Below are 27131 nucleotides of genomic sequence, written 5' to 3' on the forward strand. Positions count from 1 at the left end.
TACAGAAATAGTTCATTAAAAACGAACTACACGGCAATCCATCGAGACCTGCTCCGGCTTTAACCTACAGGACAGCCAATTGGGAATCCTATGAAAACTCTTGCAAATAAAACTTCTGGTAGAATTTTTTGAAATAATTGGTTGGGTGATTGCGTTTATTAGGTGCTGTTACCAGTTTCTTTTCATGTGATTAACAGTGGCTTGTATTTGTTGTTTTCTAAGTGCGCTAACAGTTCGAGAGTTCTGTATAGATCGAGGTGAGAGACTGGAGAGCATAAATCACTTATGAGCTAATTTTCTGTGTCCTTTTAAAGATGATTACTGCTACCAGAGATTGACAACAACAACGACCTAATAATCCTCCTAACAATCTAGTCAACGTTGATCATCCAACATCCGAAGATTTAACGACAATTCAAATTAACTCTACTAAATGATATCGTTTCACTTGAGATAGTCACTCAGAACAATTGGAAGGTTAGATTCATTTCTATCCACAGTTCAGAATTAGCGGCACTTCATGATTCGTGAGTGTCAATTTTTCAGTGGTTGAACAAGAATCATTAGAAAATGAGGATTACTCATGCTACATGCAAAAAATTTTAGCTCTACTAGTATTGCTCTTACCTCTAAACGTGAACTGCCTCCATTGTTACAAAGGGAAAGGAGCAGAAGTTGTGACGGTGGAAGTAAACGTAAGTGGAGTTGATCCAGTATGCGGAAAGGTGCATAAGACCAACTAATATATTCGCCCACTTCTACGGTACATCTATTTTCCATTATGACTAGAACAATGCAAGATTTACTAGAAACCACCGGAGAGCCAGAGAAAGGAAGGTACCTGTCAGGTGGAATCATTCTATGATACATACAAGAAAATTCACAAAAACAGAAACACTTGAAATCAAAGGACCCAAAGGGCAACTTGTTGGTTGCTACATAGAAGGCCGCCACATCTGAGGCTAAGGCTACACTACATCGTTGGCGATGGCGACTAACATTCACCGTTCCAATTCCCTACACTAAAATTATAAGCACATATCAAAAATGAAAACGCAGTTGGTAATTCGTGCCGATATTGCAACGAACTGGTTGTGGTCGATCCCGGATACTAAGTAAGCCGAAGGGAAATTTAATTTCGGAAAAAAAATTCAAACTTCAGCTGTTTTCATGAAAAAGGAAGGGATGACCAATCCCTGATGGGCTGCGCCCACGCTTATAAACTTAATTCAGAATCGTTTGGAGTTTCAAGAACGAGTACACCCTTCTAATTAGTTGCGAAGGAGAGCAGATGTCTCAAATCAGATCAACCTAGACAAATCTGGCACCAATTTCTCGACTCTGATAGGCAAAAGCTTCGCTGGGACTAGGCCAATTTCAAACGATCGATAGATCGTGTTGTCACAACCCATCCTCTTACCGAGTACGTTATACCCAGTCCAAACTGTTTTCATAGATCTCTTCAAACGTGATAGATCGCTGTATTAAAGATCGCACACAGTTTCACGCGTGCGATCAGTCGTGAGAGCTAAAATGACTTGAGGAGATCGCATACATTAAAAGTGTTTGCATGGTTCGTTGCAGACGTCTCACACTCCCTACATTCGTAGACTTGATTATATGGTACAACGCGTAGCTGCAAAACTAAGAACTGCATTGGTGGAATGGAATCATACACTGAAAAACAACTGAAAACACTTTGTAAGTTACGTAAGCGGTTGCGCTCCAAACGGTGCAGTAGAGCGCAGCGGTTAGGATCGTGTGGGGGCCCTTGCTATCGCTGTTCTCCGCTGAATTTCGCAAAGGTCCCACCTCGATCTTAAAGGCAGCATACCACGAATCTGGGGTGTTACGGATTTCAGATGGAGTATCCGTATACGGGGTCGTAGATTATGGAGAGGGTGGTGGTTCCGCTCATTTCTCCCTGAACCACTGCAAGCAGCCGGCCCTGAATGTTGTTTTGCATGATGACTTCTATTGCACCGCGCCACCCTTGCACGCGTAGCGTCCCTTACTGCCCATCGGGGCAATCCGAATTGATTTTTGACGAATCGCAGGGCGGAGGCGGCGCAAGGGGTGGAGGGTTGCAATAGATGGTGTCGTGCAAAACAGCATTCTGGAGGCTGCTGTTTGCAGCGATGCAGGGAGAGATGAGCGAAACCACCCCCGTCTCCATAGTCTCCCATCCCGTATACGAATACTCCATCTGAAATCTGCACCACCTCAGATTCGTGGGGTGATGCCTTCAAGCTGCTGCGGTGTTGACCCTACTATAGCTTGGTTAGAAACTACACTAGATGATTGCTTGCTTTGAGGTTTACATGTTTCTTCTAGCATGTTTATTACTTGTTTCGGACCCTCAAAATGAAATTATCTGGTAAGAACGTTTCAAGTACGCGTTACGCTTCCCCTCTCTAGCATCCAATTGTTCGGATGATCATGTACATGCAACAACAAAGGATGGTAGAAGGTACAACAAACGATATCAAAGGAAACCCATAAAACGAATAACTCACAAAAAAAGAAACGCTGGACGGGAGCTGGGAAACCTAAAAGACATATAAATCAGAACCAATATCATTTTGCATGTCGTGAGTGGCTGCGCTGTGAGTGTAAGCACACGCCGCAACATATTTGACCCCCAAACCGATATTTTCGCAAGGTTTTTAATTTATAGATCTCCTAAAAACACTGGCTTGACACATCTGGACTAACTCCCGCAAATCACAGTGTTGTCCAAAACGGGTTAATAAAACCTTAAAGCCGAAGTTCGACTTGAAGTCCATTGTAATAAAAAACAACAGAACAGGAACACAACAAAAAGATTCCTAAATAACGGAGGCTCCACATGTGAGCTGTGGACTAACTGCCGGACAAAAACTTTTGCGTCAACGCTTTCAATTCGATAGTTCTTCTAGTGCCTTGAAAATTCAACAGAAGAATAGGAGCAGTGTGGCTGTGTTCGGGCCAATCAGGAAAGCTGTGGACAGACTATCGAACCAAGATTTTTGCGTTAACGCTTTTAATTCGATAGTTCTTCCAGCGCTCCTGCGTGTTGCAGTGGGGTTACTAATAGTTTTGCCGCAACTGAGAATTGACCTGCCAGCAGCACAGCGCTTGAAAGATGTTTATGAGGTTAATGTGTGTTTATGCTTAACCAGCAAACACAATAACCACTGGTTTTCCCAATTTCCTGAGCTGGGGAAAATGTCCTCTCTTTGTCACCAAATTCGATGCTAAGTTGAAACAGTTCAGTGACTCTGAGGACGAGCTGCAATAGATTAACTAAAGAGTTGTTTTAATATTGCAAATTCCCACAAGAGGGACCGCCAAGAGAATTTTTGCAACACGGATGGAGCAGTGTCTCTCGGCTGGATAGGGCTTAAGGATCTGGACCTCTTTAACGTTGTTTACAAAACTGACGAATTTCTTAGATGACGATTGGGAGAGAAAGAAATGAATGAAAATAATGCTGGGGTTCATAGGGCCGGTAAAGAAGATCCACCTAAGTGGGTTCTATGTGGGTAATATGTGTAATGAATCTGAATCTGTATAGTAAGTTCAAAACTACGTGCAGCACAGTGCAGTTGCGTAAGCGGCTCGCTCGATGCGGTAGGTGCAGAGAAGCGGATAAGATCGAGGAGGGACGCTTGGTAGTACCATTCTTAGCCGCAGTTCGCGATAGTCCCAAATCGATTTCAACCGCTTTCTCTTCCGCTTCGCTTCAAACGCACCCGTTTACGCAACTCCACCGTGCTTCATGTCGTTCTGATCCTGCTGTATCCACACTTCCAAACGAAAATACACTTTGTGTATTCTCGCCGAAATAAATTAGAAGCGAAATAACACGTCCACCTGTATTTTAACCTTTTAATACAGTAGTTTTTGTTACGTTCCTCCGCATCCTGTTAAGTTGATCTTTCTAGAACATAACGTAGTAAAGAGGTGTGGTGACTTAAGCCTATTATTTAAACAAAAGTAGCTACAAACGTCTGTAATTGTTCGTATAGATCTCGTATACACTAAAATTCGTTATTCGCTACTGTCAGTCACTTAGTTTGTGCCAAAAGGCACAATTGTTTTTAATTTTTTTGTTTACAAAGATGGTCAGCTATAAATTGTAGACGTAGAAGTAAGAGAAGAAGTTCTTTAGGTACTTCAATTGAGAGTCCATCCAGTGATACATTCTAACTATAGAATTATCACCTATATTTGAATAGCTCTTATCAACTCGTGTAAATTTAGCCATCAGCTTTCATGTGCTCGTTTGAACCCGTAGGACCGTGTGAATTTCAACACCCTCCTTTATATCATGTGTTCGATGTGGATCCCTATGTAAGTTTTCCACAGATTTTGAACAAAATCTAGAAGTAAAGCGAAGATTAGCTCTTCTGCTCAAAAAATCAACGATGTTGAACAAAATACTTATAATTTCGGTATGCCAAACGTTGTTGGGCTGCTCGTGACCGATTCGTCTGCTCGTGCAGATCTGATTTGTGCAACGGAAATATTGAGCTCATGCGGGTGAGTGCCACTTGTTTTCACCCTGTTCTTAGGATTCTTTGCGCTGAGTTCAGAAAAACGACAGAAACGAATGAAGAATTTTCAAGATGGCAGGCTTGTTCTTTCTGTCACAATGTTTAGGTGGTAAGAAGCGACCGAATAGATTGATTTGTGTACACACAGTCTAAGGAAGAAAAGAATTAATCATACTTTCACAAAACCTGACAACCTGTCCAAGTTAGGGTAACTAAACCGAGTTCTTTTTTCTATAAACTGGGAATGAGAATTGAACAATCAGCTTTTACAAACTTCTGTAATTAAAACGAGGTGAGAAGGAAAATTATTAGCGCCCTTATGCATCACACGAGCTCATAGGCACAAAAGAACCTAGGGTTGGCTCCTCATTTTCGCATAAGTCTGGTGCCAATTTATTGACGTCGAAGAGATGAAAAACTTGGCTGGCATTAGTTAGCTTCGAACCATCGATAGATCGTGCGCTCACAACAGAACCTCTTACCGATTGTGTCACACGCGGCCGACTACCCTGTACATCAAGATTCAATACTTTTCTAAGCCCTATGATATAAATAGAGATTTAAATTGCTAAAAAACATATGACATATATTCGTATAGTTGAATGCGTAAAAATTGATACCAAAAAATTACAGAAAAGGTGGTCAAAATCTACGGTTGACAACCAAACCATTTTCGACTGCGTAACGGAATACCTGAAAACACGTAAGTTCTGACCTTATCTAAGAAAAATCCTACAGGACAATGTTCAACTAAAAAACTGTAAAAAACGCACCTTAAAGGCATCACCCCACGAATCTGAAGTGGTGCAGCTTTCAGGTGGAGTATTCGTATACGGGATGGGAGACTATGGAGAGGGGGGTGATTCCGTCCATTTCTTCCTAATTGCCGTAAAAAACGGCCCGCAAGAGTCGAACTCCTTGTAGAAAATAGTGCGCCAGAACGCCTGAAGCCGTATCTTCCGGGTTTTTTTTACGGCAATTAGGGAGAAAGAAATGGACGGAATCACCCCCCTCTCCATAGTCTCCCATTCCGTATACGAATACTCCACCTGAAAGCTGCACCACTTCAGATTCGTGGGGTGATGCCTTTAAACTAGAATATCATTAGTCCCCGGTGAGTCGTTGATCGTTATTATCCGTTTTTCATTAGTTGTTATTTTCCTTACATGATAAAGAATGCCGTTTCAAAGTAGCCATCAAGTGATTAGAAAAGTCGAAATTTTATTTTATGCACTTTTTGCGACTATTGCTTATTGCAACATGTGAAAAATACAGTATCCTCATCTGTTTTCTTCTAAAAATATGCTCCAGTTGTACATAATTACGCGGCTTCAACTAATTTTTTTTTTGAAAATGATTCGTAAGATACTCCTGACATACGCAATTTCAACGTGCTTCATGTCGTTTTGACCCGACTATACAGCGAGGAATCATGACCAGCGCCCGTAAATCATAACCACTTCCGGTAAACTATAATCAATTCCGCAAAAAGTCCATTATTAGTTATTTGGCTCGGAAAAATCACGTGTAAAGAAAGGTTTTACATTTACTACTCGTAATACTGACACAATACTGACCATCTTGATCTTTAATAGAACTTCCAAGAATATCGTCAACTTTTGAACTGAATCCCAATAAGTTCGCAACAAACTTCGTTGAAATGAAATTTCATAGTTTACTGGGAACATAAGTTCCCAAACTCATATGTTCATCATTAATATTACATTTAAAAGGAAAATGGGTTTTAAGTTCCTGGCCTACCCCATCCGGAGACCACGATTGAAACTTCGACAACGGATTCCGAGACTACAACTGAAACTTTGATAACGGAGTCCGTGCAGGTAAAGGTATTTTATATGTAAAATAGAAAATCCTTAGAATTACGTTTAGAGATCGATAACTTAAAATACAATATTTGAAACAACAGATTCGTTTAATATTCTTTAACTTATTTTCAGGACCACACAACTGGAGATATACAATTAGCAAGAGGTAAGATTGTTTGTTTGAACGTTTGGCAGCGGAGAAGGACATCGTAAAAACAATTTTTCCCATATAATAACGCACGTGTATATGTACAGATACAACAAAAAAAACTATATCTAACCACAAAATTCAGTTCAATTGATGAGCATGCAGTTAAAGGCAGCAATCAGCTTCGAACAGTGCATCGGATTTGATGTGCGAAACAATCCATCAAATGTTCCCTGCAGTTCCATACAAAACATTCGCTGAAGCAGAGTTGATAGAAGAATAAATGCTAAAGTGTCTGGCGTCAATCAATCCGCTTCGAGCGCGCAACCGAATTCTCTTCAATTCGTAATCGTTTGAAGTTTACGAACGCGGGTGCAGCCTTACAATGACTTGCAGGTGCCCAGCTCAGTGTTTTTACTCACTGAGCTACACTCGCAACAGTGTTAATCCGAAATTCTACTACAAGGATTTCATAACACCAAAATATTTTCAAACGTACATATGAACCTCACTGACCAAACCATACTGAGAAGTCCAGTGAATCAATGTTTGGATTAACGTGGATTCACGTTTATGACGACTAAGACCACCAATGGGAACTCGCAAGCCCTCCTCTCTACGCTGAACGCTGGGAATCACCCGGTAGATGGTACCTTAACGAACTTGACCACATCCTCCTCAGTAAAAGGTTGTACATAATGTCGCTTTTGCTCCAAGCTCTATGCGGAATCAGGCTATTGCCTCCTCCGAGGGAGATTTTCCTTCACATGGAAGCGAGATAAAGCCGCAAAACTCGCAAAGCAAATTCTCAGAATTGTCACAACCTGTTACTTTTTCGCTACCCTACCCGGATTTTTGATAAGATTCCGCAATGGACAACATCGACGAGGAATACGACCAGCTCGTTGAACACCTTCACGACTATACGAAGAAGGCTGAGGGTCTCAAAACCATAAAGAGACACCTGTCTTTCAAAACGTTTGAGGTGATACGCCAGCGTGAAGCAGCGCGAGCCGCAAGCAACAAAATACCCACCTTCGAGCTCGCAAGGCTTTGCAGAAAGGCGATAAAGGAAGACCTAAGAGAGAAGAGCAAAAGTGCTGGCTGAAGCTGCAGAGGCATGAAGAAGCGTCTGTTATCCCCTTCGAGACTTCGCCAATCGCAAGACGAGGATGACTGCTCTTTGGAACCCAAAGGGAACAATGTCCACTTGCCTCCTCACCATCTGAGGGCAAACAAACATGTCATTCCAGAGGTTCTCCCGTCGGATGTACGATATGCTATCATGTCGATAAGAAATCGCAAGGCACCTGGTCCCTACAGAATAAGAACAAAACACCTGAAGAGCCTTCCGTCAGTACTCATCAACACTCTGGTGAGGCTCCTTACACGCTACCTGTCAGAACGCAAGGTTCATAAACAGTGGAAGACCAGCAAGACCGTGTTATTGTATAAGAAGGGAGATCCACAAGACATCGGCAACTACCGCATAATCTACAATCCGTCATCTACAAGCTCTTTACAAGAGTGATCCTTAATAGGATTAAAAAAGTTCTGGATGAAGGACAGCTATGCGACAAGCAGTGTTTTGAAGGAGGTTCAGCAAGTATGACCATACGCACACCTTTTCAACTCATGGAAAAAACTCATAGAAGTATCGCGAGGACATGGAATGCCGCTCTGTCTCATCTTTATCGACTTGAAGAAGGCCTTCGACTCTTTTAGTTGAGACGGAAGCGGTCATGGAAGCCTTGCATAACAAAAGCGAACCAATCTACTCACTACATTAAAATACTTCGAGAGTTCATCACTGGAAACAGTAAGTAACAGTAAGCAGTAACTTCACCACCGGAATTTCGCACTTTTACAAGAATATCATCATCGACGTGAAGAGAGTGCCCTAATAGGGTCACACCTACAATATTCATGGCCACTTTCGAGAACGCAGTGCGAAAGGTGGGATGAGACGACATAGTAGTGAAGGTTGATTGTCGACAGCAACACCATCTTCGCCTTCTGATGACTCCACATTGACCCACTTTGACCACATCTAGAACATCGTCTTCTCTAGATTCAACTGAAGACCAAATCACCTTTCAGCTGAAGAATCGGTCAGAAATCGACGGAGCATGCGGATGCATCGATCTTCAGCTGAATCTGAAAAAGACGAATCGGTAATCCAAAGAAGATCCAAAAAGCTAAATCTGAAAAAGATGAACAATGAAAGTAAAATAAAGTGGGCCCTACACGTGATGCGCGATTCAATGACGTGATTCAACGACAACCGTTGGACCAGAGTCATGACTACGGGGTTCCACGAGATACTGAGCCCACTACAGGAAGACCGACCAACGCGATGGTCAGATCTGTTTACGGAGTCCTCCAAAGAAAAATTTGATGCTCTTTGTGTCCCACGAGGAACCACGGGGCGACTCTGAACACGATAAAGACAAATGGAAAAATTACTGGCCCCCACTCGACCAGTTCGAAGAACAGCGGGAGTCAAGGTAATCAAGGTAATCAAACATGGATGTTCTTCTACAGATGTCACTCAAATGGTTAACTGCATTTCCGATTTCTTTTTATGCATCCGCTCTCATGGACTGTTAGAAAAAGAATTCCCTCCATTCGTAAGTGGAATGAAGAAAAGAAAGGATGATGAAAGAAGAAGAAATATTTTCTTACTTTTACAGCCGAAGCGAAGAACCGATAGAAAAGAATTTTCCGCTACATTTTTTATGAATTACCCGATGACAGTTGCTTCCACAAAGAATTCGACAATTAGTCTTCGACATTCGTACCGAAAATCGTTTCCAAAATCAATCTTACCAAAAATCGTTTCCAAAAGGTGTTTGTTGAAGCAAACCTCCCAGGAACAAGGAGGGCCTCAGGTTTTAGCTAAGGTTGTGGCGAGATCTTGAGTTTATAGCAGAGCAAGTGTGTATCTGAATGTGCACTTCAGCAATTCTGCCTCTTCAACATTCTCAGAGTTTTCCCTCCCACCCATTTAAGTGTACACGACACTGCGCCGCTATTTATTCGTGCTCGTCGACAACAATACCAAAACTGTCATAGTCGGCGTTGTTAAAACGTCATGAAGCTCGGTGCAGTTGCGTAAGCAGTTTTGCTCGAAGCGGTGCGCAAGGAGCTAGTCGCTGGGATCCAAGTGGAACCATAGCGAGTTGCAGCGAAGAGCGGTGCCAACTAGAGTCCTCGATCCTAATCGCTACTTTTCACCACACTGCAGCCGCTTACGCAACCACACCGAGCTTCATGAAATTTTGGCCCGACCATACATTTCTTTCGTCTGACTCCCCTTCTACCACATCGCAATAGTGTGGAAAACCCTACAGGCGCAACTGCATTACCAGTATGACGTGATAGCAGCAGATTAAGTTTGTGTATGTGTCTATGTGTCCAGTTGGAGGAACTCAGAGATTACTTTATGTAATCCTTTCAAAGGAAGCTGATACGTTGCCTCCTTCTTTGTCTTGTTTTTCTATTCCGTTTAGCAGTAAGAGAATGGGCCTTAGTAAATCCACAGTTCAGCACAAGCTAGGCACCAAGCGGGCCACTATGACTACAAAGACTCTAACGAAGAAGCGTTTGACATCAATTTGTAAGTTATTCACGACTTCCATATATTTTTCCATTCTCATAATTATTCGTGGTAAACTAGTAGAAAGCTAAGCTGCATGTTTAAAGGCATCACCCCACGAGATAGGGGTGGTGCGGGTTTCAGAAGGATTATGCCTATACGGGGTCGTGATTATTGGGAGCAGGGTGACTCCGTCTTTCTTTCTGATTGCCGTAAAAACGGCCCGGAAGATGCGGCTTCGAGCGTTCCGGGCGCTCTTCTCTACAACAAGTTCGATTGGAGTGCGCCACCCTTGTGCACGCGCCGCACCCTCCGGGCCGTTATTTACGGCAATTAGGAAGAAATGGATGGAATCACCCTCCTTTTCATAATCTACGACCCCGTATAGGTATAACCCACCTGAAACCCGCAGCATCCCAGATTCGTGAGTGATGCTTTTAAAGGCAGTATTCCACGAAATAGCGGGTGTCGAGATATTTCCACATCCAGATAGGGCTAAAACTGTTGTTTGCAAATATGAGCGCAACGAAGCTCAATCCCTCTAAGTGTCTAAAATATCGAAGTTGAAGACAGACCTGTGTAACCGTACTTTCATACGAAACACCTAATTATGTAGCAAGTGTGCGAGAGAAAGCATACAAGCCGCTTCTGCCACCAGCGAGAAGCGAGACAGCGTCTGGATCTCACTGACTGTCCGCTAGTAGTAGTAAATTTGCCGTATCTTGCTCTTGCAGAGACGGCGCACCACTTGGTGCCTCGTAGGGGTGTTCGGTACAATAAACTCATTTCGTGCGCCGTTTTTCTGAACAATTAGGAGAATCAAGTAGTCATACTCATTAACCACACCCTCAACCCTATCTCTTTGTGAAAGGTTAATAACACCTTCAATTTCTTTTGCTTTGAAAGGAAGAGCTCTGGATTGCCAAGAAGTTACAAATCTAATTTTGTACTGACTTGAAGGCATCACCCCACAAATCTGACGTGGTATGGATCTCGACAAGCTCTATATGGGGTTGTAGATTCCGGGATCAAGGCACTCATCTCCCCCTTATTTTTTGTGGAAAAAAACGGCGTCAAAGACTCCGCTTTTCACGACGATTCCAGTTGCAACGCTTCATGTTTGTACACGCGCCGCGTCCGGCTGTGCAGGTGTCGAGAGCCAGTGAGTTGTGCTGGACCGCCTATCCAGGTGAAACTTATGAATAGGTTGCTGAGGGACCAGAACCCACTCATAGAGGAGCGTTATAATGTTCTCCATTGGAACTAAAACACATTCCACGCCGTTTTTTGGGATGATTAGGGAGAGGTGAGCGGGACCACTCGTGATACCGCAATCTACAACTCTATCTCTAGCTTTTTCCATGGATTCCCTTAGAGATTCGTGATATGCTGCCCCTAACTGTAAATCTTTATCTCCTTTGCAATCTTCGTTGTTCCTTTTGGAGTATCTAATTTAACATGTACGTGTTTATTTTGCTAAGCAAACAAAATTGGCAATGTTGTGACCTCTCCTCGAACAGGTAGGGGTATGCATGTAGTTTGTGAGTACGAGCCTGATAGCTCTCGGTGCAGTTTCTTCCCCTTAGCTCTCCAGAAAAAGACATGTGGAACAACATTGTGTGAACCCGTTCACCCACGACGCTACTTATAAAGTGATAGAACCCAATCAGTTTCGTCCTTCTCCAACATCCGTGATCTAAATAATTTAACTCAAATAAGCAGAAAAAACTCTTTCGATCACACAATGTAAAAGCGTTGCAGATTGCCCTCAGTTTATTAATCGTAGTTAGTTGCATTGTTAAGGGAACGGAATCACAGTTGGCTGTTTCTCAGGCGTTTTTCTAGATTACGATTTTCTAGATTAGATTTTCTAGTATCAAAGATTACGTATAGTCACAATCATTCTCGTAAATCACACCTCTATCCCTACTTGTTGGTTGACAGATCACAATATCGTCAATTTTTTTTTATATCAAATCAAAATAAAAACAACAAACATAACACGAAATTCAGACAAAAGAAAAACGTCTGGGTGTGTTTATGTGCTCTTTTGTTAATTCGAATTTAATCTTCAGTACACTTTTGAACAAAAAAAAAGAAGATTATTAAAATACTCATTAGTCCATTAGTTTTCATAATTTCTTGCAACTCTAAAGATTAAATCGAAAAAAAAATGGTCACGAAATTGATCAGGAAATAAAACACTTATACAATATATAATAGCTATCATAATCATTACTCATTAGCATCAAAACCTGAAAGTACCGAAAATTTTCTTACATAGTAAATTAATGGATTGAAGACGATCGAGTTAAGAATTTAATCATAGAATTAACTTAAAGCTTTCGGCATTTGCATACTGTTTTACGCATGTGCGATTTTCTGCGAAAATATCTTCAAATATTTTATCTTCCCTTAATTGTTTAAAAACTACTTTTTCATTCTTTTTTCAGCATAATTTTCCTGATCCTTACCATTGTCGCTGCACTTCTGCTGTTAGCCATCATTCCGGCTGTGATTGCTTGTTACACGGTAAAATCACTTCGAGATCGAAACAGAAGTAACAAACAAGCAGATGACGAAGGCGCAAAAATCTTGGACAGCGAGAAAACGGAAAATGAGTCGGTGAGCAGAACCACAAAATCAGGAGAAAAGAGTTTGAAGAAGAATAGAAGTGAAACAGAGTCAAGGAGCAGCAGAAAGGGAGAACACAGCAAGTCGAGAAGATAAAAAAAAACGTAAATGACGTATGCACACTTTGCTTGTTCTAACAGCTGCATAAGGCCATCATGCAATCATCCGATTAGTAACTATTGATGTATCTATCATTGAATGAAGTGGCTGCATACCCGATCAATGCTCTGGTTTTTATGAGTAACACAACAAATAATACTCGTTTTCAAAAGGTTCTTCTACGTTTCTTTCCATGCTGACACACAAAACATGCTTTCCGTTGCAGAACAAATTTTTTTCCATGCTACAAAATTGAGGATATAGAAACCTTGACAATTCGAAAATTTGGGCTCTCCAGAAAAGTTGAATTCCACTTGACGTATCCAACATTGCCTCCAGAAAGAGGAAATTGTATATGTTTATTCAAAGTTTTTTTCAAAGCTCTGCACAAAAATGCCAAGCTGATTTGCTTAGATAAAGTTAGTAGCAAAATAAATAGCTCGCGATCCACCTGGGCACTCCACCAAGGACACTGAGTTCAACAGTTAGGGTAGCTAGGGAGTAAGGTCAACCTAACTACGTAACCTCTAATTTCCGTTGAACAAAACACAGAAGCAATGATTTTTTAAAATTCGTCTTCAATTATGCTAATATGCAGGTGGACTCTTTTAAGTCATGGAATTAGTCGTGAGTTAAGAGTCGCTGATAAACTACTGATACCAACAGAAAAAATACTCATAGCAGGCTAGAAGTGGTTCAAAGAATTTCTTGGTTTTTGAAGTTATCAGATTTTAGTTTCGAACAAAAACAGAATTTGAGAATGAGTACTGAGAAAGAACAAAACAAGAGGAATAAAATATTAGAATGGTGAAACGAGATAATGAAAAACCGTTTGGCTTATGACATTAAGTTGTCTGGAATTGAATGTCAGTGCAGCTTGAGAGAAAAATTGGAACAAACGCTTTTGCGGATCTCTGCATCTGAATCAAAAAGAAAAGACATTGTTTTTAAATCACAGTAGCACCTAAGACGCAGAAAAATATGAATCTGAACATGCCTGAAACTTCCTATTTTTAGAAGCAAAACACGTAGCTCTGTAGTGTAGTTTTTCACGACGATTATGAAATACAAGCGGAACCACGCTGAATTCCGCAATCTACGTTTCAAGCTCCACATCTCCGGTGTGGGTCCCGCACCTCGTCAAAATCGTGGTACGTTGCCTTTAAATGAGATGTTTCATAAGCAGTTCAGTGAGCAACGACAAAAAATCATCAAATATTAAGAAGGCACTTTTCAATACACCTACTCCTGATTCTGTTCATGGTTTCTCTCAACTTCAGGCGCCGGGCCACTCTCAGATCGTTGCTCGCGAATCGAACCATGTAAATGGGGAGAACAACACTGTCCACTCACCAGCTGCTACTTTTCTTTCGGACGAGAAAATTTTTGACGCCAAACAGCGACTGACATTGAAATAATTTTCGGAATTAAAGGCGTAAAGTAATGAAATCGGAATTGAACAATTGTAGCATACACTAAGCAGTGAAAGAAGATATTTATGTCGTTAGGCAGGTGCTTTCGCGCCAACTAACTAAGAACTACACGTTTCCACGGCCATCAGCGCAAAGAAAAAAAAAACGAAAATAGTTCAGAACACATGTAGATGCTGCAAGTGCTTATATTTGTCGAGTTTTTTTCTGATCTAAATAAATAAATAAATAAATAAATTTCCCTAAGTCTTCGACTTCAGTTAGAAATCGCTTGTGGTTTATGAACGTGAATTCTCTCAATGCTCTTTCTCCAACGATTTCGATTTGAACTGCAGTGCAATCGCAACTCTTCAACCATTCTCACCTTCTTCCTCTCATCTCCGCATACTCAAATCTACATAATTAAGTGTTCACAGTTTAACAGATCTGAAGCACTCTAACTATTACTGTAATGGTAACGATCTCAAAACCACACAAAACCAGCATGGGACAGAGAACCATGAAAAGAAAGCTTCATTTTGACCTTTCGGATGTTAACTGACTCTTCAACAAGAGAGCAGGAGAATTAGCGGTTGTAAATGACTGTCCTTCGTCAAATAATTATACTGTTCTTTTTATAAAATTAGTCTGAACGTTCGGCTAAAGCCACTCTTTAGACCTTCTGTGGTGTTACCTTCGCTCGCCTTCACTGATCAATGAAAATTAATAGTAGTGGCATTTTCTACAGAACTCGAATTTTGCTTTCCTAACAACGGCTTCCCTTTTTTCTACAAATTTAAGAGAAAGATTTCATGGTTTTCTTTCCATTCGCGTCATTTCAACATTTGAAGAGCATTCAAACCTCAGCTTCAAACACTCCTCCGATACCAACATAACATAGATACAATTTGAAAGCATAACCCTAAGTTAAGGGGTGGGGTTCAGGCAGTGCAGTCGGTTGGGGGTTCTGCTGTCTGCACAAACGATCGGAGGTTCGAATCCGCCCTAGTGGTCACCGAGCCTTTCTTTTCCCTCCGGGATCGATAAATTGGTGCCAGACTTGTCTTGGAGGATAAAAATACTATCCTGATACTAGCCCACGCAAGTCATTGTATAGGCCATTCACACGTTCATTAACCTCAAATGATTCTGAATTGAGGTGAACCTGGTGGCGCATCCCTAGCGGATTGATTAACGCTAGACACCTTATCCTTTTTTCCCCAACAGTTTATCCCTTTCACCCTAAGTATGAGTTTTCTTCCAGCTTTCTCCCAATAGTTATCACAGAATGATGTGTGAACATAAAAATGGCGTAAACGACATCATCGTACTAATAAAGTTAACGTTGCACGACAGATGATGTGAACTGTTGGCTACTATTCGAGCAGTTTCATTCATGTGTCCACTTTCTGAGCAGGGAATGTTACCAACTTGAGGCAGACGTGTAAGGAATTAGAGACGCGGAGCATTCATAGAGGTGAAACGTAACGTGAACAGTGGCCACGGCTAAAAAACGGCTGCAACGTCCCATTTACCTTTTGCGACATACACACGAAGTCACTGCGTGATACTGCTGCACTACGGCGCGTCAATGCGACGCCTTCGGATCCTTCACATCTCGTTCTATAGCTTTCTGGCTTTGGTACACAAATACGACGACATGTTTTCCGTCGCACCTCCTCTTATAGCTATCTGATGCTGGCACACCAATCTGACCCGCCGGACCCTCTTTTTGGAATTTCGTGACTGAGGCACACCCACACAGATACACGTGGCAGAATAAGCTCCGTTATTATATAGCACGGTAGTCGCAAAATGAGACAGTACAAGCTCTAAAAATAATGACAAAAACAGTGATGACAAGAACTACAAGGACTCCTTTGAAGAAGAAAATAGGAGATGCTGCACGCTTTTGGTTCCCGCGAGACTGGCTGGTATGTAGCGAACAACAAAGCGAGCACTGCAAGAATTCTATGTGCCCGGCGTCAGCAAAAGTAATAGATAGATACACAACATATTTCTACTGGTAAGGTTAACGAAAGCGATTTTGATTAATTTTTAGTGCAAAGGAACCGGTTCGTCTAATAAAATCTATCTAATAAACCTCTCAAAAGAGAAAACTCTCAATAATGAAAAAGGACGCCATGTAGGAAAACAATGATAAACTTTATTGAAAAGGGCTGCGGTGATAGTCAGGTTCATTGTTATTCATTAGTTGCTGGACTCAGCCGCTATGATTCGTACGTTTTTTTTTGTCTCACTTCATCTCAGTCACAGAGTTGCTAATCATTAAAAAAAATAAACTGTTATGACTCTTCCAGAGTGCTCCCGCAAATGGAGTAATCATGAAATTCCAAAGATTTCGTTCATTTTGATACAGCGAAATCCTCCATTCAACAAGATTGTTGATAGGTGTGGCACAAGAACGTCTCACTAATTTCAGTTATTGAGTCGTTCTGTTGCTGAGTTCTCAAAGAAAATACGTACAAAATAAGGTGGCGCCACTTCTCTAGCTCCTAACATCTATCAAATTTCTCAAATCTTGTGGATTTAATCATAATTCCTATTCGATGCGCTCATAATCGAAAGCTAGCAAGAGCAGACTTAAATTGTTCTCCACGGCAATCACGGCACGACATGATGAGCACACCTGATACTCGAGTATAAACATCTCTTCTTTCCAGACGCTGTAAAACAACCGTTGTGAGGAGCTGGAATGCTTCGAAGACGATAATGATAACGACTTTAGTTTCGATGGAGATTTCCTGTCTGAGTCAGTATACTCTGGAACAAAACATAAGCTGACTTCATTCCGAGAAGAAAATGCGAGAGAACTGGTCATCATTGCTAGATTACACAATCTGAAAATTGTCATAAGGAAACGACTTGTGTTCGCCTCCAGAAATTGTGAATATAGATTGAACACTGCCAGCTAGTAGAGTTTGGACAATAATGGGTGATGTTGATGCTTTTACGCGATCCCTTCTGCAAGCTCTACTTGGAGCCCTATGACTCCATAGCATAGAATGAAAATATATTGTGTGTAACAAAGTGGAACTCCGATTATGCTTAACATCATGACGTCGTGACACTCAAGTCTCCTTTGGATGCTTGAAACGTCAATCTATTTGTAATTTTGACCACCAAATATCCTTTCTTTTCTTGGTTTCTTCGTTGACAATTACTGCGGTGCCTGAGTGTTACTTGCCTTTTTGCTAAAAATCCAGAATGCCCAGTGTTTGTCGGGCTGGCCGTTATCTTATTTTATCTTCTAGTATCTTCAAGACTACCCTAAAATCGTTACCATTGTGTTTTTCACGATGAGCTTTCCGAGCGCTAAGGCTGGATTTCCTCTCCGCCTACTGCCTAAATCCTCATTGATTCACTCAGTACACTCAGTTCACGTTCTGTTTTGCAAATATAAAGCGCATTGCATCTCAAACAATCGATTTTGTATATCGCTCCAGTTTCAGCGCAGTTTCCATTTAAGACACTGATGTTCACATTACAGACCACACAACCCATGTAGCACGATGCGGATGATCTCCACTACAAATCGGAAAAACCCAGAATATATCGTTAAACACTTCATCAATGCCAGCAGAGTAGCCAGAAAGCGAATATATCGGCATTTTTAGGTGTCTTCAAAAGACGTTAGTGAAAGGCAGGATGTGAAGCTTAATAAAAAAAAAGTCAACAAACTACCTGTGAGGGAAAATATTTCCTTCCAGCTCACAGAAGGAAGCACGTATCTTGCGCACGTCGCCATCGACCAAGCTCGATGACTTTGCTCTTGATCAACCTTTAATCACGAATTCATAGAAGCGTACACAAGCTACGCGATCGCAGCTATTGAATTGAACTCTAAGGAGAACCTAATGCCGCATCGACGGCTCGTCGTCACAATGAAAGTAGCTCTAATAGAAAGAAAACAACGAACTGCGCCTACTATGAAGGAGAAAGAGGGAGGCGACGGTCTGCTTTCGCATCTGAGTGCTTTCCTCTAAAAAAACTCAGCAGTTCGTGAACAAAATCGTCAAAGCCTGCACCAAACGTCGCAAAACAATGTTGAACCGACCTATTATAGAGGGCAAAAATGACTCGTTACGGAAGTAGCAAAAACCAGGTTACCCAGGAGAAAAAGCTTTCATCTCACTTTCTCAGTATAGCTGTGAGAAAATCGGTGGGTTACCGAGAGGAAGAGTACAGGGAGTGGCCAGAGCCACAACCACTTGCTCTTAAGTCTTAAACGAAGGATGACATATTCAACAGTTAATGCTTCGTAGCAAATACGTTTACGTTCTAAATAGTAGGGTCTCGCTTAAGTTATAAAAGGTCCACCAGAAAACGTTCAATAAAACTGAAGCCGATTTGCAGTGGATAAAGCTAAGAATAGAGGAGGGTCTACATTGTTAGACTACTGCGGATGTTAAACTTCAGCCACGTTAGCGTCAGACTGGACCAAATGATCACGGAAAGGGAGTGGGGAGAATGACAAATAAAACGACTACATCAGTCTGGAAGCCAAGCCACTCGAATTAAGGTGGATCAAGTGAAGTCTCATAGCAGCACAATGCAAGCAGCAATCCACATCCTGCGCCACCTGCGTAGACGCGTCCAAGTGTTTCTCCTCGGCAGCTACATCCGAAGGTCTGCTCGTAAGGCTGCCTTTGATGTATGTCTCGCTGCAATGCAGATCGTCGAACGGCCTTCTTGGGGTAGATGATGCTCTACCCTATCAAAGACGCATGGAATCTTTCTCCAGTTCATCCATTCCAACGTCCAGTGTCGCAGAATGTTTACCACAGGAGTGGAACTCACCGCAATTTTTCGAATGATTAATATTATGTTGTTAAAAGACTAGGTAGGTGAGTCCCCACAACAGACATTACCAACTAATCAATGGCGCGAATTCGGCTGCTAGCCGGACAAATATTAGAGGAAGAATATTGCTTGCTCATAGTAACAGCAGCGCTACGCAAAAAAATAGCTTTGTGTCTTTTATTTTTATTTGCTTGAGCTGTAGCCACGAATGTTATTTATCTTTATTAACAGCTGATGTTTCGGCGTTATCGCCCTCGTGAGAGCCTGAAAATGTCAAGGCTAAAAGTGATTTATCCCCTCAAGCGCCTCATCACTTACAGAAAACACTCAAACGGCACCAAAACTCAGAGAGCAACATATCGGCTAATGCATCTGCTAGATTTGATGACGCAACACTGATCATCACGTGCCTACTACGAATCACAAGGGTTTTATAGGAACCCGACGGCCCGCACCGTAGATCAAAACTCCATTCGATTACTCATTGAATGTTCCACTTTCTGGAGCAGATTTATGGAAGAAAAATCTAAAATACTGGATGCCCCAGAAAAAATTCCACTCTGTGTGCCTTATAAATCTAATGTGAGCAGAGCGATGCGGAGTTGCCTGCGCCAACCTAGTCTACAGAACGACGTGAGGGTTGTGGAAACATTAGCTGCGAACCTTAAGTGTCAGCTTCTACGCAATCGTACATATGACCGACCGAGCAGCGTGGTTTGTCCACATGGTAGAGTGGCACACTGCATGGTATAGGAGTGGAGGATCGTATGATTTGCAGTTCGTGTGGTGACGATTACATATGGGGAACAGGAGCCCACTGTGAATTCGCATAAAGGAGCATCTAGATGAATTAACAAAATCTAAACTCTCTACTCCACTCGGAGCACACCGCATAGTATTTCATCAAAACACCAAAATAGGGATAAAAGTTACAACACTATTTTTGGAGTCCAAGATCGTAGCGCGCAAAACACTAGAAGCATTTTGGATAACTGCCAAAAGTACAAAAATAAACAGAAAGCATGAGTGCTTTGCGATCACAAACGAATTGGACCCATATCAAGACCTGTGCGGGTTTTGAGCTACGGGGCAGGCCGTCAGACACTCATCTTCCTATAAAAATACTTGTGACTCGTAGTTGGTGATCAGTGTTACCTTACCAAATCTAACAAATGGGCATTAGCCGCTGTGTTGCTGTTTGAGTTTAGGTGCCTTTTGAATATTTTCTGTAAGTGATGAGGCGCTTGAGGGGATAAACTACTTTTAGCCTTGATATTTTCAGGCTCTGACGAAGGCGATAACGCCGAGACGCTGTTAATAAAGATAAATACCAATCTTGGCTATAGCTCGAGCAAATAAATGTAAAAGCTACGAATTCAATCTGCCAAAATTCAAGGACAGTCGAACATGAACAACACTCGTCTTCCTGTCTTTTACAAATACTTTTTTAAAGATCTGGTCACCTTGCTGGCGATCGTACCACTGCTTGGGCATTCACTGAAGTGTTTGGAAGGGACTGATGGAAGTCAGCTGACAGAGGTGCAAAAAGAAGAAACAGCTGATGTAAGACCCTCAAAAATTTTGAAGAACGATTTTATTAGTTTCACTCTGTTTCCTTCAATAAATCAGATCTAAGCAGGACTATCGATAAGCGCGCATTTTAGTGACAAGTCAAGTAGAATACGATGTCCAAGTATGGCTGCATAACAACATTCAGGTCTTTAGAGGTATTAAAAAACATCCTCTCATTTGGCCTCATTATGCATTGGGCGTGCTTAGCAACGTCCCACACAAGTGTTTAGGACTTGATTATGGGTTGTGACCTGTATAAACCGTGTTCTACCCCTGCTAGGGACCCCTATCAGTAAGGCCCACTCACTGGCCAGAGCCCAAGAACCTCCGACTGCTCTGCGATTGTGCGGAAGCTGTTAGCAGCTGCCAATCACGTTCATAAGATTCTGCCCACACTAACTTGAGGGATCGATCAGATCCGTCGAAAATCCCATAATCAAAATCAGCACAGAAGAAACTAACATCTATTTGGAGAAAATTAATTAGTGGGGAATAAATACGAAATAAGGCTTCCTCAGGCTTTAAATATGTTTTCATATTGATATCATCTTCACGGATGGTAGTCATGCCGATATTAAATGAAAGCATACCTAAGAGACCCAATATGTATCATTGAGAAGAGGTTGACTACGAATAGTGAGAGAGGAAGGCACCCTGTTCTTCTGGAACGAGTATAGAGCTTGTGGAAGTCGCAGAGAGGCTGACGAACATCTGAAAAGGCGTAGTTAAAATGACGACCGTTGATGCGTAACGGTATTGCGCGATTCTCACGCAATCGTAACGACAGAAGTGTTGTTTTGCTGCTATGTAACAATCTATTTAGCATCACTATCCTCAATAACATGATTACAAACCAAGCAACCAAGACTGTTAGGATTCACTCATTCAGTATAAAGTAATATTCAGGATAAATATATGTGCATGTATGAGCCTAAAAATCCCTGTACCTTTGACGAACCTGCTGAATATGGCATATACAGATACGATGAATGGGTTTGTTTTTGTGCTCAGCAGAAAAATTAAACATAATTCAATTTTACGGGCTACTGCATCTTTAGTTGGCAAGCAGTTGCTGGACGTTAGAACGAGCTGTTTGCTTCTGTGCGGAGGACCTATGCAATAAAAACTTCCAATTACTGCTGGTATGAGTTTTTCTGAATGGTTTCTGATATCAACATTCGAAAGAATTGGACAAATGGAAGCTAAAAATGCATAAGACAGTACTGGTACAGTCAAGTCAATGGTAGCAAAGAAAGTTTATTTGCACCCGTTGATTGGGAGACCCCACTTAACATTAAACAACTGTATGAATGAAAGCTATGCTCTTGGTGTAGTGGAATAACAAAATTTTACGGCATGTGTCTTTTGAAACTACACAGGATATTCAAGATTAAATGGAACATATTCTATTATCTCGCTCTTTTTACGGATCGTAAGTCTTCCCAGAAAAGTTTCTGCAAGGCACCGTACGTATCATGATGTGCGTATTATCTCTACTTATATGCATTTAGGAACACTGGGAAGCTGCTCCCAACGAAAATGAAACGCTAAAAGATTGTGTGAAAAAACACTTTCAAGACAGTTAGCGCTTAGCTTATTTTGTACGTCCTAAATAATTTATCCTCAAAAAATATTTTAGAGATATCATCATCACCATCCAGTACTACAGGTGCCACGGGAAGTGACGGACAATCTGACGGAACTAATCCGAGTGGTGAACCCGCAACTGGAGCTGAGGTGTCGATGTTCTGAATATTTTAAAAGCTATTTTTGTTTTTTTAAAAAAAGTAGAAGTTCAGCAGCCTAAAAATCTCCAAAGCAGGGTGTCATGAGTGGCACAAGCAACCACAAGCCTCAATTGAAAACTAGCCAAATACTACGGCTTCTGCTGCTTTTTGCTACTTTTTCCATCGGTTATCTCTAGGAGTAGAAGATAATTTTAGTAGAGCTGCTATTTTGAGGTGATAAAGAAGGAGTAGTATTCTAATGTTATTTAGTAGCAAGGAAATGATACATAGTCGGACAAATTTTTCGGTTGCAGTTGGTCACCTCCTTGCGACACTTGGGATCTTTCCAAAGCTTTTTCTAGAGTCTTTAGTCTAAAATTAAAATTTCAAGCTAATCATTTCTTTTTTCCTTCTTTTTTTAAGGGTGATAAGAGTTCTTCATCTGCTACTGGAGATCAGGGTACTGACAGCGGCAGCGGCAGTGACAGCGACAGCGGCAGCGGCAGCGACAGCGACAGCGGCAGCGGCAGTGGCAGCGGTTCTACGAATCCTACAGGTTTGCTTTAAATCTGTTGTTAGTCCTTTGTTAGTGTTATACTTCTGTTTTGAGATGAATCAGCGTTCCTCCCATTCAATCTTATTTCCCAAAAAGAACCTCGGCTAGCAGTTCACTCCTTTCATGTATCTCAACTATGTTATAATTCCCAATTCTTTGATAGCAAAGCATAAACAGCTTTGCCACGTTCGAAAGTTTTTTTCCTCCCGCGAATGACACGCCAAAGATTAGATTCTTCCATTGCTGCAAAATGAATGGATGTATATGAATATATACATATATACATACATGTATATATATATATATATCCAAATTACAGACGTCTTGTGGTGCCTTGCTTGCAGGCGTTCAGCAACCAGTCAAAATTGCAAAGGAGGAGCATTATTGAAATTGCTGCTATAAACTTAAGATATTAGGCTTATGGGCGGATGTAGCGCAGTCAGTAGAAGGTTTCGATGATCCGCATTGCACGATCAATCGCTGATTCAAAACCTCCTCAATGCAAGTCAAGTTTTTCGTCCTTCCGGGATTAGTAAAATTGTGACAGCCTTTTCTGGGAAGACTTCTGAGATTGACTGACACATCGTCTAGCCTTCGTACGTTACTCGTTCGTTATCTTCAAACGATGCTGAGTTGAAGTGGGCGTAGTGACGCATCCCAAGCGGAAAGATTAAAAGCATCACCCCACGAATCTGAGGTGATACGGATTTCAGGTGGAGTATCCGTATACGAGGTCGTAGATTGCGGAGACGGGGGTGGTTCCGCTCATCTCTCCCTGCATCACCGCAAACAACCTCCTCCAGAATACTGTTTTGTACGACGCCATCTATTGCAACGTTCCACTCCTTGCGCCGCCTCCGATCTGAGAGTCGTCGAAAATCAATTCGGACTGCTCCGATAGGCAGTAAGGGACGCTTCGCGTGCAAAGGTGGAGTGCTACAATAGAAGGCATCGTACAAAACAGCATTCAGAGCCGGCTGCTTGCAGGGATTTAGAGGGAGATGAGCGGAGCCACACCGGTCTCCATAATCTACGATCCCGTATGCGGATACTCCACCTGAAATCCGTTCCACCCCATTATGCAATCAGCCCTGATTCCTGATCACAGGATAACTAGATTGGAATGGCAATAGTTCACATACGCACAACATCAAGCTACCCTTGAACACGTTTCCAAAATCAAGCGTTTACGCTATTGTGAACACATTTCTATGTGGCAATGAAGAAGAAAGGAAAAATAATCATGGAATTCATCACGGACGATGCGTCTGTGATGCAGTGGAATGCAACATAGCTATTGGTGGTCGTGTCTAGTTCTACTGCTTGTTGAGGTAGCTGTATTCGCAAACCACTACTCTGTTCCCTATTCAGTATGAACACTACACAATGTAATGTTTTTGATTTTTAAACCTTATATTTACAGATAAGAACAGTTGTGGAAATGTACGTGTTTGAATAACCAATCTCTTTGTGCTACTTTCCACTTTTCAGAGGTAAGCAAAGGTAGTACTGGTGATCCGGCTTCTAACCAAGGTTCCGGGAGCGATGTGAGCGGCGACCATCACAAAGATAAGAAAAAGGATGATTACGACTGGTAGCAATCCTCATCACAAATCTAATAGTGATTTGAGTTGATGGAGTTTTTTTCAGGACTCTTTTCATAATTCTGGCGATAATTGCGGCAATACTGATTTTTATAATCATCCCAATATTACTCATAATGGTTATTGCGAAGTATTCAAAAGCAAAGAAATCATCGAGAAAAGGAGCATCGAGTGGGAAGAAAAGTGGAACCAGTAGAAAAACAAGCAAAAGCAAATCAAGCAAAACCACCAGCAAAAGTGGAACGAGCGGCAGGAGCAAATAAGAGAATTATGCAAACCATTCATATAAAGAGTAGATGGTCACTGATGTTTTCATTACTGATTCCATCTGATGTATGAAATGTCTATGAGATGAACGTTGTGAAAATGAGTTCATTCTTAGCTCACAGTAGCATCAATCACATTTCACAAGGCTCCAGATAATAATTACTCAAATCAAAGAAAAAAGCAGTGGTAGAACTGGAGTTCGAGTTAGGCTAGAGTTTTAGGTGAATTCTAGAAAGCAAAGAGCAAAAGAACACCATATCACACTAACGGATCGAATATCGTGGCAAAATTGTGGCAAAAAAACAGCTTTGACCTGCATTTTAGAAAGTGCGTAAAAGATTCAGTCTGTGCAGGATCAGAGAAATTTATTCATATGCACAGGAAGGTTTTCTGCACCTCCAACCTTAACTTAGATGTTCATATCATTGTCTCAGATCATTGCGAAATGGCAAAAAAGTGTGCGATACCATGAAAGCCTCCTTTTCGCAGGCATTCGGGAGGGTAAGGATAGTCCTTCCTGTCCCTGATTGCGTGCTTATGTTTCGGTAACAATTGAATTTCACAAAGACAATATCAAGCCGCAATCGCGGGCACATTTCACCAGCTGCCCCTCAGAAAAAGCGCCAGACCACAATCAGTTTATTGCCACCTCGTTTCTGTGTCAAACTACATAAATGCACGCCAATAGTCGTATTATAGTTTGAAGGAGAAACTCTCAAAAATCAAGGTAAGGCAGCAATTTTTCTGGTGCTAGTCTCAGCTTTCCGGAGTGCGTTGAAAATGTTGCAAAGAAAGTTCGTTCATCCTACCTCAATTTGAATACAGTTCTCAGATTTGGAACCACTCAAAGAAGAAGCACATAGCAAAGCTCGGAAAAGTGGAAGGTTGTGAAAGGTTTCGCTCATATGTTCTTCAAATACGGGGCAGGTGTAGCTCAATTGGTTAGAGGTCTGTTGTGGTTGGGCTGTCCATAGGAAGTTCGAAACCGCCGTAGTGTCAGCTAGGGGTTTCATCAGTCCGCGGTCAATAGGTTGGTACCAGACCTGACAGAAGGAAAAACAGCTCCGGTACATTGGCTGGCCCGGGCAAGTTATTGTACGGCTGCGCTCGCGTTCATTAACTTCAAACAACGTCTGAGTCAAAGTCGAACGCGTAACCGTATCTGCATGGGATTGATCAGCGCCGTGCACTTCATTCATTGTAATTTATGTTGTTCAGAAGAATGCCATCTGAAGAATTGACTGCTTACAGTGACCGTTTCAAAAAATTAGGTATGAAAAGCTTGGAGAACCGATGTATATACGCAAATCTAGTCTGGTGTTTTTGGGTACTTAAAAAAGGAACTAGTTTGAAGACCCACCAAATATTGGTACTCAAAACTTATTATTGAAAGAGCTGGTAGTCTCAACCTACATTACGCAAAGATACGAAATAGACGTTCAATACTTATGTTCAAGAAAGATTTATATGGAATTTAAGTATCTGAGTAAGAAAGTTAGGATGTAAGAGATCTCTATTCCGTCTCTATCCTCGGAGGTAGTGAGGAGAGCAAGAAGCAACTCTTTTGAGAAAAATTGTCACCAAGACAGAACGGATCGGTTGGCAAACCACCGCGTTCTTAAAGATTTGTCTTGGTGACAATCTTTAATATCGTGATGGTTTAGCAACCACGCTAGTCGGTGAAACTGGCCTTTGAAAAAGACGAGTTTGTCGAAACGTCGGCCCAATAAAAAAACGTTTTACCTAAACCTCATTGGCATAACAAGAAAACATCTTTTGAGAAAATTTTCCTAAATATTTGGAGCTATCACCGGTGATGTTGCTAAGGCCAAACACAGCAGAATAAATAATAGAATAAAAATGATCTGACTTTTCAGGCTCTGGCGAAGGCGAGGATGCCGAAACGTTAGCCGTAATAAAGTTTGTTGACAATCTTGGCTCTTGCTTCAATTTGACTATCGACAAGTTGCAATCTTTATGCCAAGATTAAAGGAAGGTCGGACGTTTGTGCTACAGTAAAATAAATATTTAAGGTAAATCCAAAGAAAATCGGTGTATGCCTGTGTTTGAATAGTGACGTCTAACTGCATATCTCTGACTCTGGTAACATTCAGGACTTTGGTGTCGTTTAGCAACGGTACTTTATCCCACACAGCAACGGTACTTTATCCCGGATCCCTTTAAATAACACCACTTAATCGTATTCTACATTTCTCTCCTTTTTTCGCTCGTTTTTAGACGTTCATCTTTCTTCAGCTAACTGCGCACGCTTTTTCTTTCCTCATAACTTATCCAGCGTACTTTCTTAATGGATCAAGTTGATTAACCA

The 27131-nt window shown here is 41.5% G+C and overlaps 3 protein-coding genes across 7 annotated transcripts; 2 read left to right on the top strand and 1 right to left on the bottom strand.

Annotated features, from left to right (window-relative positions):
• Positions 1 to 520: 520 nt before the first annotated feature.
• Positions 521 to 14233, top strand: RB195_015914 (uncharacterized protein; the record flags this gene model as incomplete). Of its 4 annotated transcripts, XM_064206847.1 has the most annotated exons (11): positions 521 to 527; positions 607 to 695; positions 4246 to 4335; positions 4516 to 4524; positions 5172 to 5241; positions 6288 to 6379; positions 6497 to 6530; positions 10062 to 10131; positions 12564 to 12735; positions 13889 to 13994; positions 14124 to 14233. In XM_064206847.1, 11 exons carry the CDS (start codon positions 521 to 523, stop codon positions 14231 to 14233), a joined length of 849 nt encoding a protein of 282 aa, XP_064062728.1. The 4 variants fall into 4 exon arrangements, with proteins under 4 accessions (XP_064062728.1, XP_064062729.1, XP_064062730.1 ...); XM_064206849.1 differs by lacking the exons at positions 521 to 527; positions 607 to 695; positions 4246 to 4335; positions 13889 to 13994; positions 14124 to 14233 and adding an exon at positions 12794 to 12856 and having other exon boundaries at positions 4519 to 4524; XM_064206848.1 differs by lacking the exons at positions 4516 to 4524; positions 5172 to 5241; positions 6288 to 6379; ... (3 more) ...; positions 13889 to 13994; positions 14124 to 14233 and having other exon boundaries at positions 4246 to 4368.
• Positions 14234 to 16485: 2252 nt separating this feature from the next.
• On the top strand, positions 16486 to 26792 carry RB195_015915 (uncharacterized protein; the record flags this gene model as incomplete). Of its 2 annotated transcripts, XM_064206852.1 has the most annotated exons (10): positions 16486 to 16492; positions 20530 to 20639; positions 21555 to 21641; positions 21707 to 21790; positions 22160 to 22229; positions 22288 to 22385; positions 22799 to 22931; positions 24423 to 24525; positions 24582 to 24706; positions 26680 to 26792. In XM_064206852.1, 10 exons carry the CDS (start codon positions 16486 to 16488, stop codon positions 26790 to 26792), a joined length of 930 nt encoding a protein of 309 aa, XP_064062732.1. The 2 variants fall into 2 exon arrangements, with proteins under 2 accessions (XP_064062732.1, XP_064062734.1); XM_064206851.1 differs by lacking the exons at positions 16486 to 16492; positions 26680 to 26792 and having other exon boundaries at positions 20484 to 20639; positions 24582 to 24798.
• Positions 16816 to 18241, bottom strand: RB195_015916 (uncharacterized protein; the record flags this gene model as incomplete). The annotated part of the gene is made up of 2 exons (XM_064206853.1): positions 16816 to 17036; positions 18193 to 18241. The coding sequence occupies 2 exons, from the start codon at positions 18239 to 18241 to the stop codon at positions 16816 to 16818; spliced, it is 270 nt and encodes an 89-aa protein (XP_064062733.1).
• Positions 26793 to 27131: the final 339 nt, after the last annotated feature.

The sequence above is a fragment of the Necator americanus genome, chromosome V, assembly GCF_031761385.1.
Source record: "Necator americanus strain Aroian chromosome V, whole genome shotgun sequence".
Taxonomy (NCBI): Eukaryota; Metazoa; Nematoda; class Chromadorea; order Rhabditida; family Ancylostomatidae; genus Necator; species Necator americanus.